This window comes from Macaca nemestrina, chromosome 1 (genome assembly GCF_043159975.1).
Source record: "Macaca nemestrina isolate mMacNem1 chromosome 1, mMacNem.hap1, whole genome shotgun sequence".
NCBI lineage: Eukaryota > Metazoa > Chordata > Mammalia > Primates > Cercopithecidae > Macaca > Macaca nemestrina.
The window spans coordinates 178,488,852-178,501,992 of NC_092125.1; the positions used below are offsets into that span (position 1 = coordinate 178,488,852).

At 37.9% G+C, this 13,141-nt stretch overlaps 1 protein-coding gene across 4 annotated transcripts in view; it reads left to right on the forward strand.

Moving 5' to 3' along the window:
* Nucleotides 1-13,141, forward strand: part of LOC105495244 (ubiquitin specific peptidase 24) — a 149,884-nt gene that overhangs the window by 68,988 nt on the left and 67,755 nt on the right. For 3 of the 4 annotated variants that reach the window (XM_071092605.1, XM_071092597.1, XM_071092598.1), the window contains exons 20-28: nt 504-615; nt 2,402-2,478; nt 3,494-3,634; nt 3,814-3,867; nt 4,887-5,002; nt 8,555-8,621; nt 8,836-8,946; nt 9,652-9,750; nt 9,859-10,032. In XM_071092605.1, the coding sequence (XP_070948706.1) occupies nt 504-615; nt 2,402-2,478; nt 3,494-3,634; nt 3,814-3,867; nt 4,887-5,002; nt 8,555-8,621; nt 8,836-8,946; nt 9,652-9,750; nt 9,859-10,032 (951 nt within the window). The remainder of the gene's footprint in view (nt 1-503; nt 616-2,401; nt 2,479-3,493; nt 3,635-3,813; nt 3,868-4,886; nt 5,003-8,554; nt 8,622-8,835; nt 8,947-9,651; nt 9,751-9,858; nt 10,033-13,141) is intronic. The other variant, XM_071092601.1, reaches the window with a different exon arrangement.

Here is a 13,141-nt window from a genome sequence, read left to right on the forward strand (position 1 = left end):
GAAAACTTTGAGTTCCTATAATGATGTTGCACCCCAAAAACAGTAAAGAAGAATTGGTACCTGGCCAAATTTTTTTTAAACTATAATTAAACAGCCAAAGATAGATTAAATCAGGAACAAAACACCTGTCTTGATGTTTTCTAACAGTGAATTTCATTTTCCTCATCTTATTTGACAGAATAATATTAACTACTTCCTAGACTTGTCGAAAGGCTTCACTATTGTGATAGTGCCTGGCGTAAGCAGGCGATAAATGTTGATGGAAAAACCCAAGTATAAAATCCAGTGAAAAGTATGAGTAGATATTTTCATTATCTAGAGGAAAGATTGCTAGTAACTGCTTCATTTAATTTCAGAATTCCAAGCATTTTAGCTTTGAGTGGTATTTTGACAATATAAACATTTGAAGTATTAAAATAATTTATCTTTACTTTTCCAGTTTGGAATATGTATGTGCCTGAAATGGATCTTAGTTACAGGGTAATATTTGTCTTATTCCACAGATGTGTTTTGAATGGTTTACAAAAGGGCAGCATGATCTCGAGAGTGATGTTCAGCAACAGCTCTTCAAGGAGAAAATTCTTAAATTGGAGTCATATGAAATCACTATGAATGGTAGGAAAAAACTTAAGATCATTTTTTTTCAGTACTTTTAAGTAAGAATTGTTATTCTTTCCTTTACTTTTAATCCTCCTTCCCAGAAGCAACTAAACAGGAATATCATTCTAGAATTTTTCATGTACATATAAAGACATATTTAGTACTCAAATTCCTTTTTACATGAATGGTATCTTATAATTAGTTTTTAAATCATATGGCCTGCTAGGTCAAATTGCCAAATTGTCTTTTTAAAATTTCTTAGTACAAAAGGATTCATTAAGGTAAAAATGTATCAAAGTATAGAAATCCTCCTTTCAGGTGTTTCTTTTCATTGAATTTTTAAATTGAGATATAATTTACATACCATAAAACTCACTTTTTAAAGTGTACAAATGGTGGCTTTTAGTATATTCACAAAATTATGTTACCTTCACTCTGTTCCAATCCGAGAACATTTTCATCACCCCAAAAATAAACCTATACCCATTAACAGTCACTTTCCATTCATTTTATCCAGCCTCTAATCTATCTTCTGTCTATGGATTAGCCTAATCAGAACATTTTATATGAGTGGAATCATACACTGTGATCTGTTGTCTCTGACTTCTTTCATTGTATTAAGGCATAATGTTTTCAGGGTTCGCCCAGGTTATGGCATGTATCAGCACTTCGTTCCATTTTATGGCTTTATAATATTCCACTGTGTGGGTGTACCATATTTTATTTATCCACTCATGAGCTAATGAACATTTTGATTATTGCCCCTTTTTGGGTGTTATGGTTAATACTGCTGTAAACATTCATGTACAAGTTTTTCTGTGGGTATTAGTTTGCATTTCTCTTGGATGTATATCTAGAAGTCAGATTGTTGTGATATGTAATTAACCTTTGAGGAACTGCCTGTTTTGCAAAGTGCCACACTATTTTGTAATTTCGTAATCCTACCAGCAATATATGAGGGTTCCAGTTTCTTCACATCCTCACCAATACTTGTTATTATCTGCCTTTTTTTATTTTAGACATCCTAATGGGTATAAAGTGGTATCAGAATTTAATGGGTGTTTTTTTTATTTGTTTGTTTGAGATGGAGTCTTCCTGTGTCGTCCAGGCTGGAGTACAGTGGCATGATCTTGGCTCCACCTCCCAGGTTCATGTGATTCTCCTGCCTCAGCTTCCCAAGTAGCTGGGATTATAGGCACATGCCACCACACCTGGCTAATGTTTGTATTTTTAGTAGAGGCAGGGTTTTACCATGTTGGTCAGGCTGGTCTCAAACTCCTGACCTCAGATGATCTGCCTGCCTCAGCCTCCCAAAGTGCTGAGATTACAGGCTTGAGCCACCACGCCCGGCCAAATCTAATGGTTTTAATGTGCGGTTCTCTGGTGACTAATTATATTAAGCATCTATTTATATGTGCTTATTGGCCATTTGTTTATATTCTTTAGAGAAATCTTAAAATCTTTTGCCCATTTTAAAATGGGTTTGTCTTTTAATTGTTGAGTTGTAAGAGTTCTTTAGGTATTCTAGATACTAGCTCCTTATCAGATAGTTGATTTGCAAGTATTTTCTTCTATTATGTGAGTTGTCTTTTCACTTCCTTGTTAGTGTCATTTGAAGCACTTAATTTTGATTATATCCGATTTACTAATATTTTCTTTTGTTGCTTCTGCTTTGATACCATATCTAAGAAGCCAATGCCAAGAGTCTTACGGTTTTAGTTCTTGATCCACTTTGAGTCTTTTCATTGATTATCTGTGTTACCTAGAGTACATGAATTTATTTGGCATTTTATAATTACAGGTTTTAACTTATTTAAAACTTTTTTTGAAAATGTGAATCTTTGTGATCATCGATTGAAAAGACAAGGAGCTCAGTTGGTAAGTATGTTATTCTCAAATCTAGAGAGTTGGGATAATCTAGTATAACTTGATATTCAGCAAAACAAAAACGAAAAAAAAGTGTTGAGAGATAACATGGATTTTTTTTTTTTTAAAGAACAGCATCTCCTTGACTGCCAGTTTCTACCTTGTTGACAGAGCTTCTCCTAGAGTGTAAGGGAGGCTCCTACCTGCACTACCATGCCTCACCAGCTACCTGGGAGGACACCAGTCCCTCCTCACATCTCTCTGTTTCTGGCTGATCTAGGGACAGCCAGTGGCCTCCTGTGGCTACATGAATGCAGAGCAGGGATAGTTCACCTAAGCTTCCAACTCCTCAGATCCAGCAGTTCACATGTACCTAAAAAAGCAAGCGCAGTCTTCGTCCTGGGATCACAATGGCAGGGATTTGGGGAGAAAAATTCAGGAATAGACAGGCAGGAAAACTAGGATGTACAGCTTATGTTTATATTTACACATACCCCTTTGGGGGAAAAGAAAAAAAGGCTTATTAACTCTTTTTCTACGTCCTTTTTATTCAAGACATGACTTCCTGGGTGGTAAGAGTTTTTACCAGATCTTACAAGCTCTGGGTCCTGCTGTTGCCTACTGAGCTTTAGAAAGACCAGATTGAGCCCCAAGAATTAGTGACCACTTCTGGCTTGACTGTGTTTCCTTTTGAAGAAAAGCTCCTGAAAATGGTGCCCATCTCACTCCTCCTCTATTTCTGCTTCAGTAGCCTGTCGGGCTCTGTGTCCAGTTTGGGTCTAGGGATGTCTGAAGAGATATCTCCATACCTATCCTGGTTCCCATGGAATTTGCCCAGTGCTTCTGTGGTTGGTTGCTTTTTAAAGTTCCACATCAGTATAATATTATTTTCATATAGCTGAGGTTTTGCAGCCTTAATTCGTATTGAACTGAAGAAGTGTGGACTCGTGATGTAACAAAATAATTGTTTGTGGTTTTGTAATTTTGTGATCCTGATATGCTTTATAATTTTTCTTCTTTTGAACAGTATGTAGAAAAGCTGGAATTGATAGGAATGGATTTCATTTGGAAAATAGCCATGGAATCACCTGATGAAGAAATTGCTAATGAAGCTATTCAGCTAATCATAAACTATAGTTACATTAATCTAAATCCTAGATTAAAGAAGGTAGGTATCTAAGGAAAGAAGTTACCCATACACAAGAAAGCAGAAAATTATATATATATTTTAGTGATAAGCTATGATCCTTGGCATGACCAAAAAGTGGCTTATTTTGATATTTTGTGCTGAATAATGATTACAACTAAATGTCAAGGACTAATTGTAATTTCCATATACTCTTTCAGGATTCAGTATCTTTACATAAGAAATTCATTGCTGATTGCTACACAAGATTAGAAGTGAGTAGCAAATTTTATTTGACTTCTCTTTGAGGTAAATTTTTTTTTCTTTTGTAATTTTATCTTTTTAGATAATTTATAATGTTGATGTTTGTGGCTGGATCCTATTGAAGAATTTATCAATAGTACCATATTGTGGCATAGGGAACAGATGTTTGCCCAATATATAAGTGTACTTTATAGGAAATCTTTCTCCCTCTCATCAGCTGTTTTCCCCACTCCATCCACCTTCCTCCCCTTTTGGAGTATAGGAACTATCTTCAGAAAATAGGTCGTCTATACATTCCATGTTTGTAATAGGATCTTTTTCTCTTTTTTCTTTTTCTGTTCAGGAATTTTATACAAGCACTGCTTCTTTTCTTTTTTTTTTTTTTACTTTATGTTTCACCTAGTTATACCATAAATGTTATTAAAGGCCACAGCAGGACAGTTAGTAGTAGGTGGTATCGGTTGTCTTTGTCCATTAGAAGCCTGCTGTGTAATGCTACCTCACTTGTATCTCTTTTATTTGTAGCATGACGGTTAAAGCATTAAACGTTCATATTCAGTTGATATGCTTAAGTTTCATATCTAATCAAAAATATTCCAAAAGCCTAAAATGCTACTGCCTCCCAACTCCAATAAGTTAAACTTTCTGATAAGTATGTGCTAGAATATGTACAGTATTTCCCTAATTGTGACTTCTATCCAAATATGTCATTATAAAAAAATATTCAAGTATTCAAATACCCTTTATGAGGTCCCATGTAAGTATTAACATATGTATGTAGGGCACTAGTTCTCAGCTGTAGCTTATTTTGCCTCTGGGGGTCATTTGGTAATATCTGGAGACATTTTTGGTTGTCACAACTAGAAGCATCCTACTGGTCCCTAGGTAGGTAGAGGCCAGGGATCCTGTTAAACATCTGGCAATGAATGCCCAGGCCAGCCCTCTGCAACAGCAAATTATCCTGTCCAGAATGTCATTAGCGTCCAGGTTGAGAACCCCTGATAAAGAATGAATGATTGGTATCTTTTAGGCAGCCAGTTCAGCACTTGGTGGCCCCACTCTAACACATGCTGTGACCAGAGCAACAAAAATGCTTACAGCAACTGCCATGCCAACTGTAGCAACCTCAGTTCAGTCTCCTTATAGGTAAGTGATCAGAAGTGAAAAATACACAACACACATACGTCAGTTTTCTTAAATGGTATTTTTTATGTAGGTTTCTGAATTATTGATTTCGTCATTTTGTATCATCATTTTTGCAAGCTGTCATAATCCTGAGAATTACATGTTCCCCATCATACACCCCTGAATCTGTGTCTCTTTGGAAGTTCTCTGTGTAGGTCACCACCAGAACCACCCAAGTACTGCCCTGTGCCTACCCTTCCACCTGGTGGACAAATCTTCTTGTTTTAGTTTTTATTTGATTCATTTTACTTTTATTCTATGTAGTATGAATAACTTACTGTTTAGAATGGAATACACATACATTGTATGAAGATTAATTTTTTTCAAAGTTTAAAATATTTACTTAGGCTTTTCTCCTTGAATACTCAAGCTCAGAGCATTAATAGGGTAAGCAGAATGAAGTGGAAGATGATTAATTAAAATTATGCATTATAGTATAATCATAAAATATTCAAATAATAAAAGTATTTTTCAAAATAATTTTTAGTGAGAACTTTATCCCCCAATGTTTGTGTTAAAACTTTAAACTGACATTGTCTTTTTTTTTTTTTTTTTTGTACATTGGCTCTTAATCTATTACACTGCTGTTTTTTGAGTTTTCAGTTATTATTGATGAAATCTTTTTTTTTTTTTTTTGAGGCGGAGTCTTGCTCTGTCGCCCAGGCTGGAGTGCAGTGGCGCGATCTCGGCTCACTGCAAGCTCCGCCTCCCGGATTCACGCCATTCTCCTGCCTCAGCCTCCTGTGTAGCTGGGACTACAGGCGCCCGCCACCACGCCCGGCTAATTTTTTTTTTTTGTATTTTTAGTAGAGACAGGGTTTCACCGTGTTAGCCAGGATGGTCTCGACCTCGTGATCCACCCGTCTCGGCCTCCCAAAGTGCTGGGGTTACAGGCGTGAGCCACCGTGCCCAGCCATATTGATGAAATCTTGAGTTTAGCATCTGCTGTAGTTCTTTGATGTCAGAGAACTACAGCAGACGCTAAACTCAGATTTCATGAATAGGAGGTATAGGAGAAACAATGCATAATTTGGAACGTTATATGGAAGTAACTAAAATACTTTTGTGGGTTTCTTATGAGCCTCTACTGGTAAGCAGCACCACGTCCTTGTTTTTCTGGGTTTTTTTTGTTGTTGTTTTTTGAGACGGAGTCTCGCTCTGTCGCCCAGGCTGGAGTGCAGTGGCGCGATCTCGGCTCACTGCAAGCTCCGCCTCCTGGGTTTACGCCATTCTCCTGCCTCAGCCTCCTGAGTAGCTGGGACTACAGGCGCCCGCCACCGCGCCCGGCTAATTTTTTTTTTGTATTTTTAGTAGAGACGGGGTTTCACCGTGGTCTCGATCTCCTGACCTTGTGATCTGCCCGCCTCGGCCTCCCAAAGTGCTGGGATTACAGGCGTGAGCCACAAAACTGGCGAGTGCTCTGGGAATGGCTTGCTCTCCGTACCTCCCTCTGCTGCTGCCCTCTAGTGATAGGTACTCATAGAGTCTGTCTCTACTCTAGAGTGACTATTCTTATTCACAACTGAATAAGGGTATTCCTTTGCTTGTTAAAGCCTTCCTTTAAAAAGGGGAATCAAAGCAGTGAGTCCTTTCCCCCATTCTTCTTTTTCTTTTTCTTTTTCTTTTTTTTTTTTTTTTTGAGACAGAGTCTCTCTCTGTCGCCCAGGCTGGAGTGCAGTGGCGCAATCTGGGCTCACTGTAAGCTCCGCCTCCTGGGTTCACACCATTCTCCTGCCTCAGCCTCCGGAGTAGCTGGGACTACAGGCGCCCGGCACCACGCCCGGCTAATTTTTTGTATTTTTAATAGAGACGGGATTTCACCGTGTTAGCCAGGATGGTCTCGATCTCCTAACCTGGTGATCCGCCCACCTCAGCCTTCCAAAGTGCTGGGATTACAGGCTTGTGCCACTGCTCCCAGCCCATTCTTCTTTTTAAAAATGACTTGAGTACTGTGTCACTATACTTCGTTAATATGAAGGAAGCCAATAAACTCAGCCTTCTCAGACTTCATTTTTAAATGGCAGAAGTAATGATAGATTCAACTCATGATAAGAACACTAACATGACTTGCACATTCCTACATTCTTGGAAGTATATCTCAAATAGACTTTCATTTAAAATGTATATTAAGAATTCCCAATTACATGTTTGTAAGATGTAGTCCATCTCTATGACTCAGTTCCTTAATAGTTTATTTATCTGATAAATTAGAATGTAAGTGTATTTTATGTGCTTTTGGGTTAGGATGTCCAAACTCCTACTTCTTTAAATGACTATGCTTTTTGTTTTTTTCTCTTTACTAAGTGCTTTTTATTCTGAATCATTTCATATTTAGTGGACTACAGAGAAAAACCACATAATTTAAAATATTCTTATTACAAACTCTAAATTGGATTAATAAGAATATATAGTTTCAAAGTCAAATTTGAACCAGAACATTGTAGTTTATCTCATTTCACTAGTTTGGAAAGAACTTTTCAGTATCCATAATTGTTCCAACTTGGGGTAGTGGGGTTTCTGTCATCTGTACAGTATTTCATAATACTGTCTGTGATTTAATTCATTATTGAGGCATAATTTAAAAACAGTTCACTCAATAGTTCACTCACTTATTATGGACTTAAATATTTTCTAAAAATTTTTCATCTGAATTTCAAGTTCTAGTTCTTGCCCATAGACTGGAATAATTTAGAACTCCGTTAAATATATTTAATAGAACTGCTGAAATGTGTTTAATCAGCTGTTTTTAGAGTGAAATTTTTGGTACTGCTAATCAGCATACCAGATCAATTGTTAGAAAATGGTGGTACCTCTTTTCAGTTTTAGAAATATACCTCTTTGAAATATCTAGACTCTCGGGAATATAAAATGTTTAAATTAAGAGGACTTGGATTTTCATTTCTTAATGTTAATACATGCAATGTTTTCTTTAGTAAAGTATGGGGTTATGACTATATAAGCTGATGAATATTGCAGTCTGATTATTTCAACTGATAGGTAAGATCCCATAAGTCTTCAACCAAAAGAGACCTCAGATTTCAGATAGCAACTTTTGTTTGTGTCATACTTACTGATTTGCATTTGTCTTCTAATTCTCAGGCAGTTCAGAACTTTGTCAGATTTCATGTGTTCACAGAATTGTATGTCATATTTTAGTTACAAGATTAATGAGAGTCAAACTCACTGATTTCATTCTTGATGAATTAATGGACAGATAGGCCTAGAAACCCAGGTCCTCCATTTGTGGAATAACTGTTTAAAGAATTAAATAGAAGAAAGGAAAGGAAACATGGGGAGGTACAGGCTTCTCCCTTATTCCATCTGTATGCTACAGCTGTCAGCTGGTAGAACCACCTCCCCATTGGGTAAAAGGGAAGTTTAATCTTTGCAAATTTCAGTCCTTGACCACTGAGTGCTAACTGTTACTGTGGTTTTGGTGAAACAGACTAGAATTGAGGTCAGATCAGTAACTCACTTCAAATACATTGTAATACTTTTTTTTTTAATCTGTAGATCCACTAAACTTGTAATAATTGAGAGACTGCTGCTTCTGGCAGAGCGCTATGTGATCACTATAGAGGTAAGCCGCTTCCTTCTTTTAAGACGCATGTTGCTTAGGCTGGGCTCAAGCCATCTTGACACCTCAGCCTTTCTAGTAGTTGGGAGTTTAACACACCACCACACCCAGTTAGCATCTCTTTTTCTTAAGAAAGCATCTTCATTCATCATATGTACATAGGTATGTATTTCTGATGTGGTACTGTCCATCTGACTTGACTTATTTGTTTTTTAAGGATTTTTACTCTGTTCCACGAACTATTCTACCTCATGGTGCCTCATTTCATGGACATCTTTTAACTCTTAATGTTACCTATGAGTCTACCAAAGATACCTTCACTGTCGAGGTAGGTTTACATTAAGAACTATAGCCATTTTCATGTTGTCTTATTAGTTTCATAAAGCAGTCTTGATTGAGATAGCTACATAAATAATCATTCTAAAGGTTGTTTGGTAAACAGATGTAGAATAAAGACCTGAAATGAAACTGTGGGGTATAAGCAGATATATAAATAAATATTATATAATGTCAGGCAGTGGCGAGTATTATAAAGAACAAATAAGAGTAAAGTAGGATACATTGGTGAGGACGGTGATAAGAGGGTGATGGGAATGCACAAAATATTTTATTTAAAGGTGGACAGGGAAAGGTCTCTCTGAGGTGGTGACATTTGAGCACAAACTTGAGTAAAGTGACAGGGTAAATGACGTTTGCTTGGGAGAACATTCCAGGCAAATGGAGGAACAGGTACAAAGGCAAGCAAGGTGGCTGGTGTGAGGGGAGCACAGTGAAAAAGAGAAAGAGTGGACAACACCGCAGTGGAAGAAGGGCTTGAGGTCTCATTCCATGCTTGATGGGGAGGAGGTGGAGTGTGGAATGGAACATTTAATTATAGCAGAAGGGAAGCCTCACGAGGGTAGGGGTTCTTGTCTTTATGTTCCCTGCTGTGTTCCCAGCTTCTAGAACAGTGCCCATTACCTAGTAGATGACCAGTTGTTTAAATGAATAAATAAATGAATTCTCTCACAACATGTTTAATTTTATTTTACAGGCTCACAGTAATGAAACCATAGGGAGTGTCCGGTGGAAAATAGCCAAGCAGTTGTGCTCTCCTATGGATAATATACAGATATTTACAAATGATAGCCTGGTAGGTTTAAATAAGCAGTTTTTATGAATAATAAATGATACAAATATTTAGCCTGATATGAATAATTTCCTCTTTTCCTCTTGATAATTAAGAAACCACTTTTTGCAGCTGACAGTGAATAAAGATCAAAAGCTGCTCCACCAACTGGGCTTTTCTGATGAACAGATCCTTACAGTGAAGACTTCTGGCAGTGGGACCCCATCTGGGAGTTCAGCAGATTCTTCAACCAGCTCCAGCAGCAGCAGCAGTGGGGTTTTTAGTTCTTCATACGCCATGGAGCAGGTACTGGGTGATCAATTTCAATTTAAAAACAAGAACTTAACAATCACTGTCTTTTTGTGTTCCGCCCATATGGGTTTGGATGATGATATCCTTTTCTCTCAGACAAGTTCTGACTCTTCCAAACTGTATAACAAAGGCTGGGATTCAGTTGAGAGAAGAAGATAATATAATTTACCAGCCTTCTGAGTCAATCACTGAATGATTCTGCCTGGCCACTCACTGTCCTCTCATGCATCTCTCTCTTCATTGATTTTTTTTTCCCCCTCTCTACTGGGTCATTCCCATTAGTGTTCAAGCATGTTGTGTTATTTCCTCCATCTTAAAGAAACTCTTCACCCCATTTCCACTTTAGTTTCTGCCCCATTCTCCTTCCAAAATCAGCAAAGCTCCTTGAAAGAGTTGTCTAAACTTCTTTCCAGCTTTTCTTTGACATCCTGTCTTGATCTCCCTTGATAAGAATTAACCTCTTTTCAAGTTAGTCTGTCACCTCCACCTCTTAGTTCTTGTCTTCTTGGTGTTTCATTGAAGCTGATACGTGTGGTCACTTCCCGCTTAGAACACTCTTCACTTGGCTTTCAGGACTTGTGTGACTTTCCACTGCCTCCCTGCCTGTTTGGTTTTTTTGTTTGGTTGGTTTTTTGTTTTTTGGTCTCCTTTGCCAATTTCTCTTCATCTCCCTGATCTCTGTACTGAGGAGTTCCCTGGCCCAATCTTTGGACCTCTCCTCTGTCTACAGTCATTCCCTTAATAATCTCATCCAGTCTCCAGTCTCAGCATATTGTGTGTACATTGCTGACTTCTAGTTTTTAGCTTTAACCATCTCTTAAGTGTCTACAAGGCACCCCAATCCTAATTTATTGCAAATTGAACTCCTTATACCCTTTTCCCCACTACCTCACTCCCACTCCAAATCTCTTTCTTGCTGTATCGCAAATGATGGCATCTCCAGTCTTCTAGTTGGCTCATGTCAGAATCTTTGGGTTCCTTCTTTCACACCCGTGTCCATGAGCAAATTCTTGACTCCACCTTCAGAATGCATCGAGAATCCAGCTACTTTTTTCTGCATCCACAGCTTGCACACCAGTCTAGGCAATCACCATGCCTCACCTGGCATGTTTTAATAGTATCCTAACTGCTCTCACAGTTTCTGCTCTTACACCAGTTCAGTCTCTTCGCTACAGGGCACCCAGTGGCCCAGGATCTTACTAAACATAAGTCAGATTGTACCACTCTGCCCGAGTGGCTACTGTCTCACTCAGAATAAGAGCCAGTCTTTACTGGGACCTTCAGGGCCTTCCTAATGTGTCCCCCAGAGCCTCTCCAAGGTTGTCTCCTGTGAGCTTCTCCTCTCACCACTCCAGCCGCACTGGCCTCCACGTTGGTCCTCAAATAGCATGGTCTGTGAACTTGCTCTTCCCTGTGCCTAAACTGTTCTTTCCTGATATATAGATGGCTCACTCTCACTTTCTTCAGCTTTTACTCATATTCTCAGGCAGCCTTCTTTGACTGTCTTATCTAGATTTTCAGCCTCTTTCCTATCCCTGTATCTTTTTATTTCCCTTCCCTACTTTATTTTTTCTTTAGCATACTGTGTATTTTATTTATCTTGTTTATCTCTCTCCCCCAATAAAATGTAAGCTCCATGAAAGCAGATTTTCTTCTGCTTGGTTCACTGCTGCATCTTTGACACCCAAAACAGTGCCTAGAACGCGATAGATAATCAGTATTTCAGTGACTTCATGAATTGATTTATTTTGTACCTTGTCTGTGTTAGGACTCCAGGTGTACAAAGCTGCGTAAGACTGTTCTGCTTTTTCGGCTTCTATATAGAAAGCAAACTAATGTAAAATAAAGGTATTGAAAAGACATACACAGTTTTTTCCCCCTATGGTTATTATATATATTTCTTTAATTCCAAACATAAGACTTTGTGTGACTGCATCTTTTTAATTTACAGAGCATAAACCTTGCTAGAGAGATCAAAGAATTCTTAAAGTTTAGTGCAAGTTGAGTAGTCCTTAGGATTTTAGAATATTTGCATATACATAATGAGATATCTTGAGGATGGGACCCAAATCCAAACACTAAATTTATTTATGTTTCATATACACCTTATATACATAGCCTGAAGGTAATTTTATACAACATCTTAAGTAATTTTGTGCATGAAACAAGATTTTGACTGAAATCGGTTACATGAGGTCAGGCATGGAATTTTCCACATGTGGTATCATGTTGGCACCCAGAAAATTTCCGATTTTGGAGAATTTCACATTTCAGATTTTTGAATTAGGGATACTCAGCCTGTGTTGGTATTGTGGGGTTGTCAGAGTTAACTGTATTGAAAGATTGGGTGTGGTGGTGTGGTGGCTCATGCCTGTAATCCTAGTAGTTTGGGAGACTGAGGCAGGAAGATTGCTGGAGGCCAGGAGTTCAAGACCAACCTGGACAATATTGTGAGACCCCCATCTCAATTTTAAAAAAAATTATGTTTCATATATAACAAGAATTTTAAAAAGAAATCCCACTCAGAATGGTATTATAGCAGCTAAATAACAACAAAAACAATGTACATAGTGTCTTCAAGTTTACTAATTTTTAACTGTCTCACATTTATCCTGAATTTATTAAAAATCTTCCCACTTGTAAATACATTGTGTAATGATGTCCGATTTCTTATTCCTTATAACCAGAAAATAGTACTTTAATCATATCCAAATCTCTTTTATGCAGTTATAACCATTTTGTCTTTTCTGATCTTTAGGAAAAAAACATGGTAACTTCTTTTTCTCAACTTAAATTACATATATCTAGTGTTATGTGTGAATGTAGATACATAAACACACTACTTTTGTTTTCACATCACTCACCCTGTTCTCTGGTAGTGAGCAGTCATTAGCTCAGTGGTGCCTGCTCTCCATTATATTAATTACATATGCCCTCTGCTTTACCTCTCTTCTACTGTGCCTGCCTTTGTCATCTTAGTCCCTTCACTGGCAGGTGGCCAGGATAAGGGAGAGCAAGTAATACACACTAGAAGGTAGTGATCCCTCATCTATTATGTTCCAATGTGGTGGTCTTCAGTACAGATGAGCACTGTGCTTCCCTC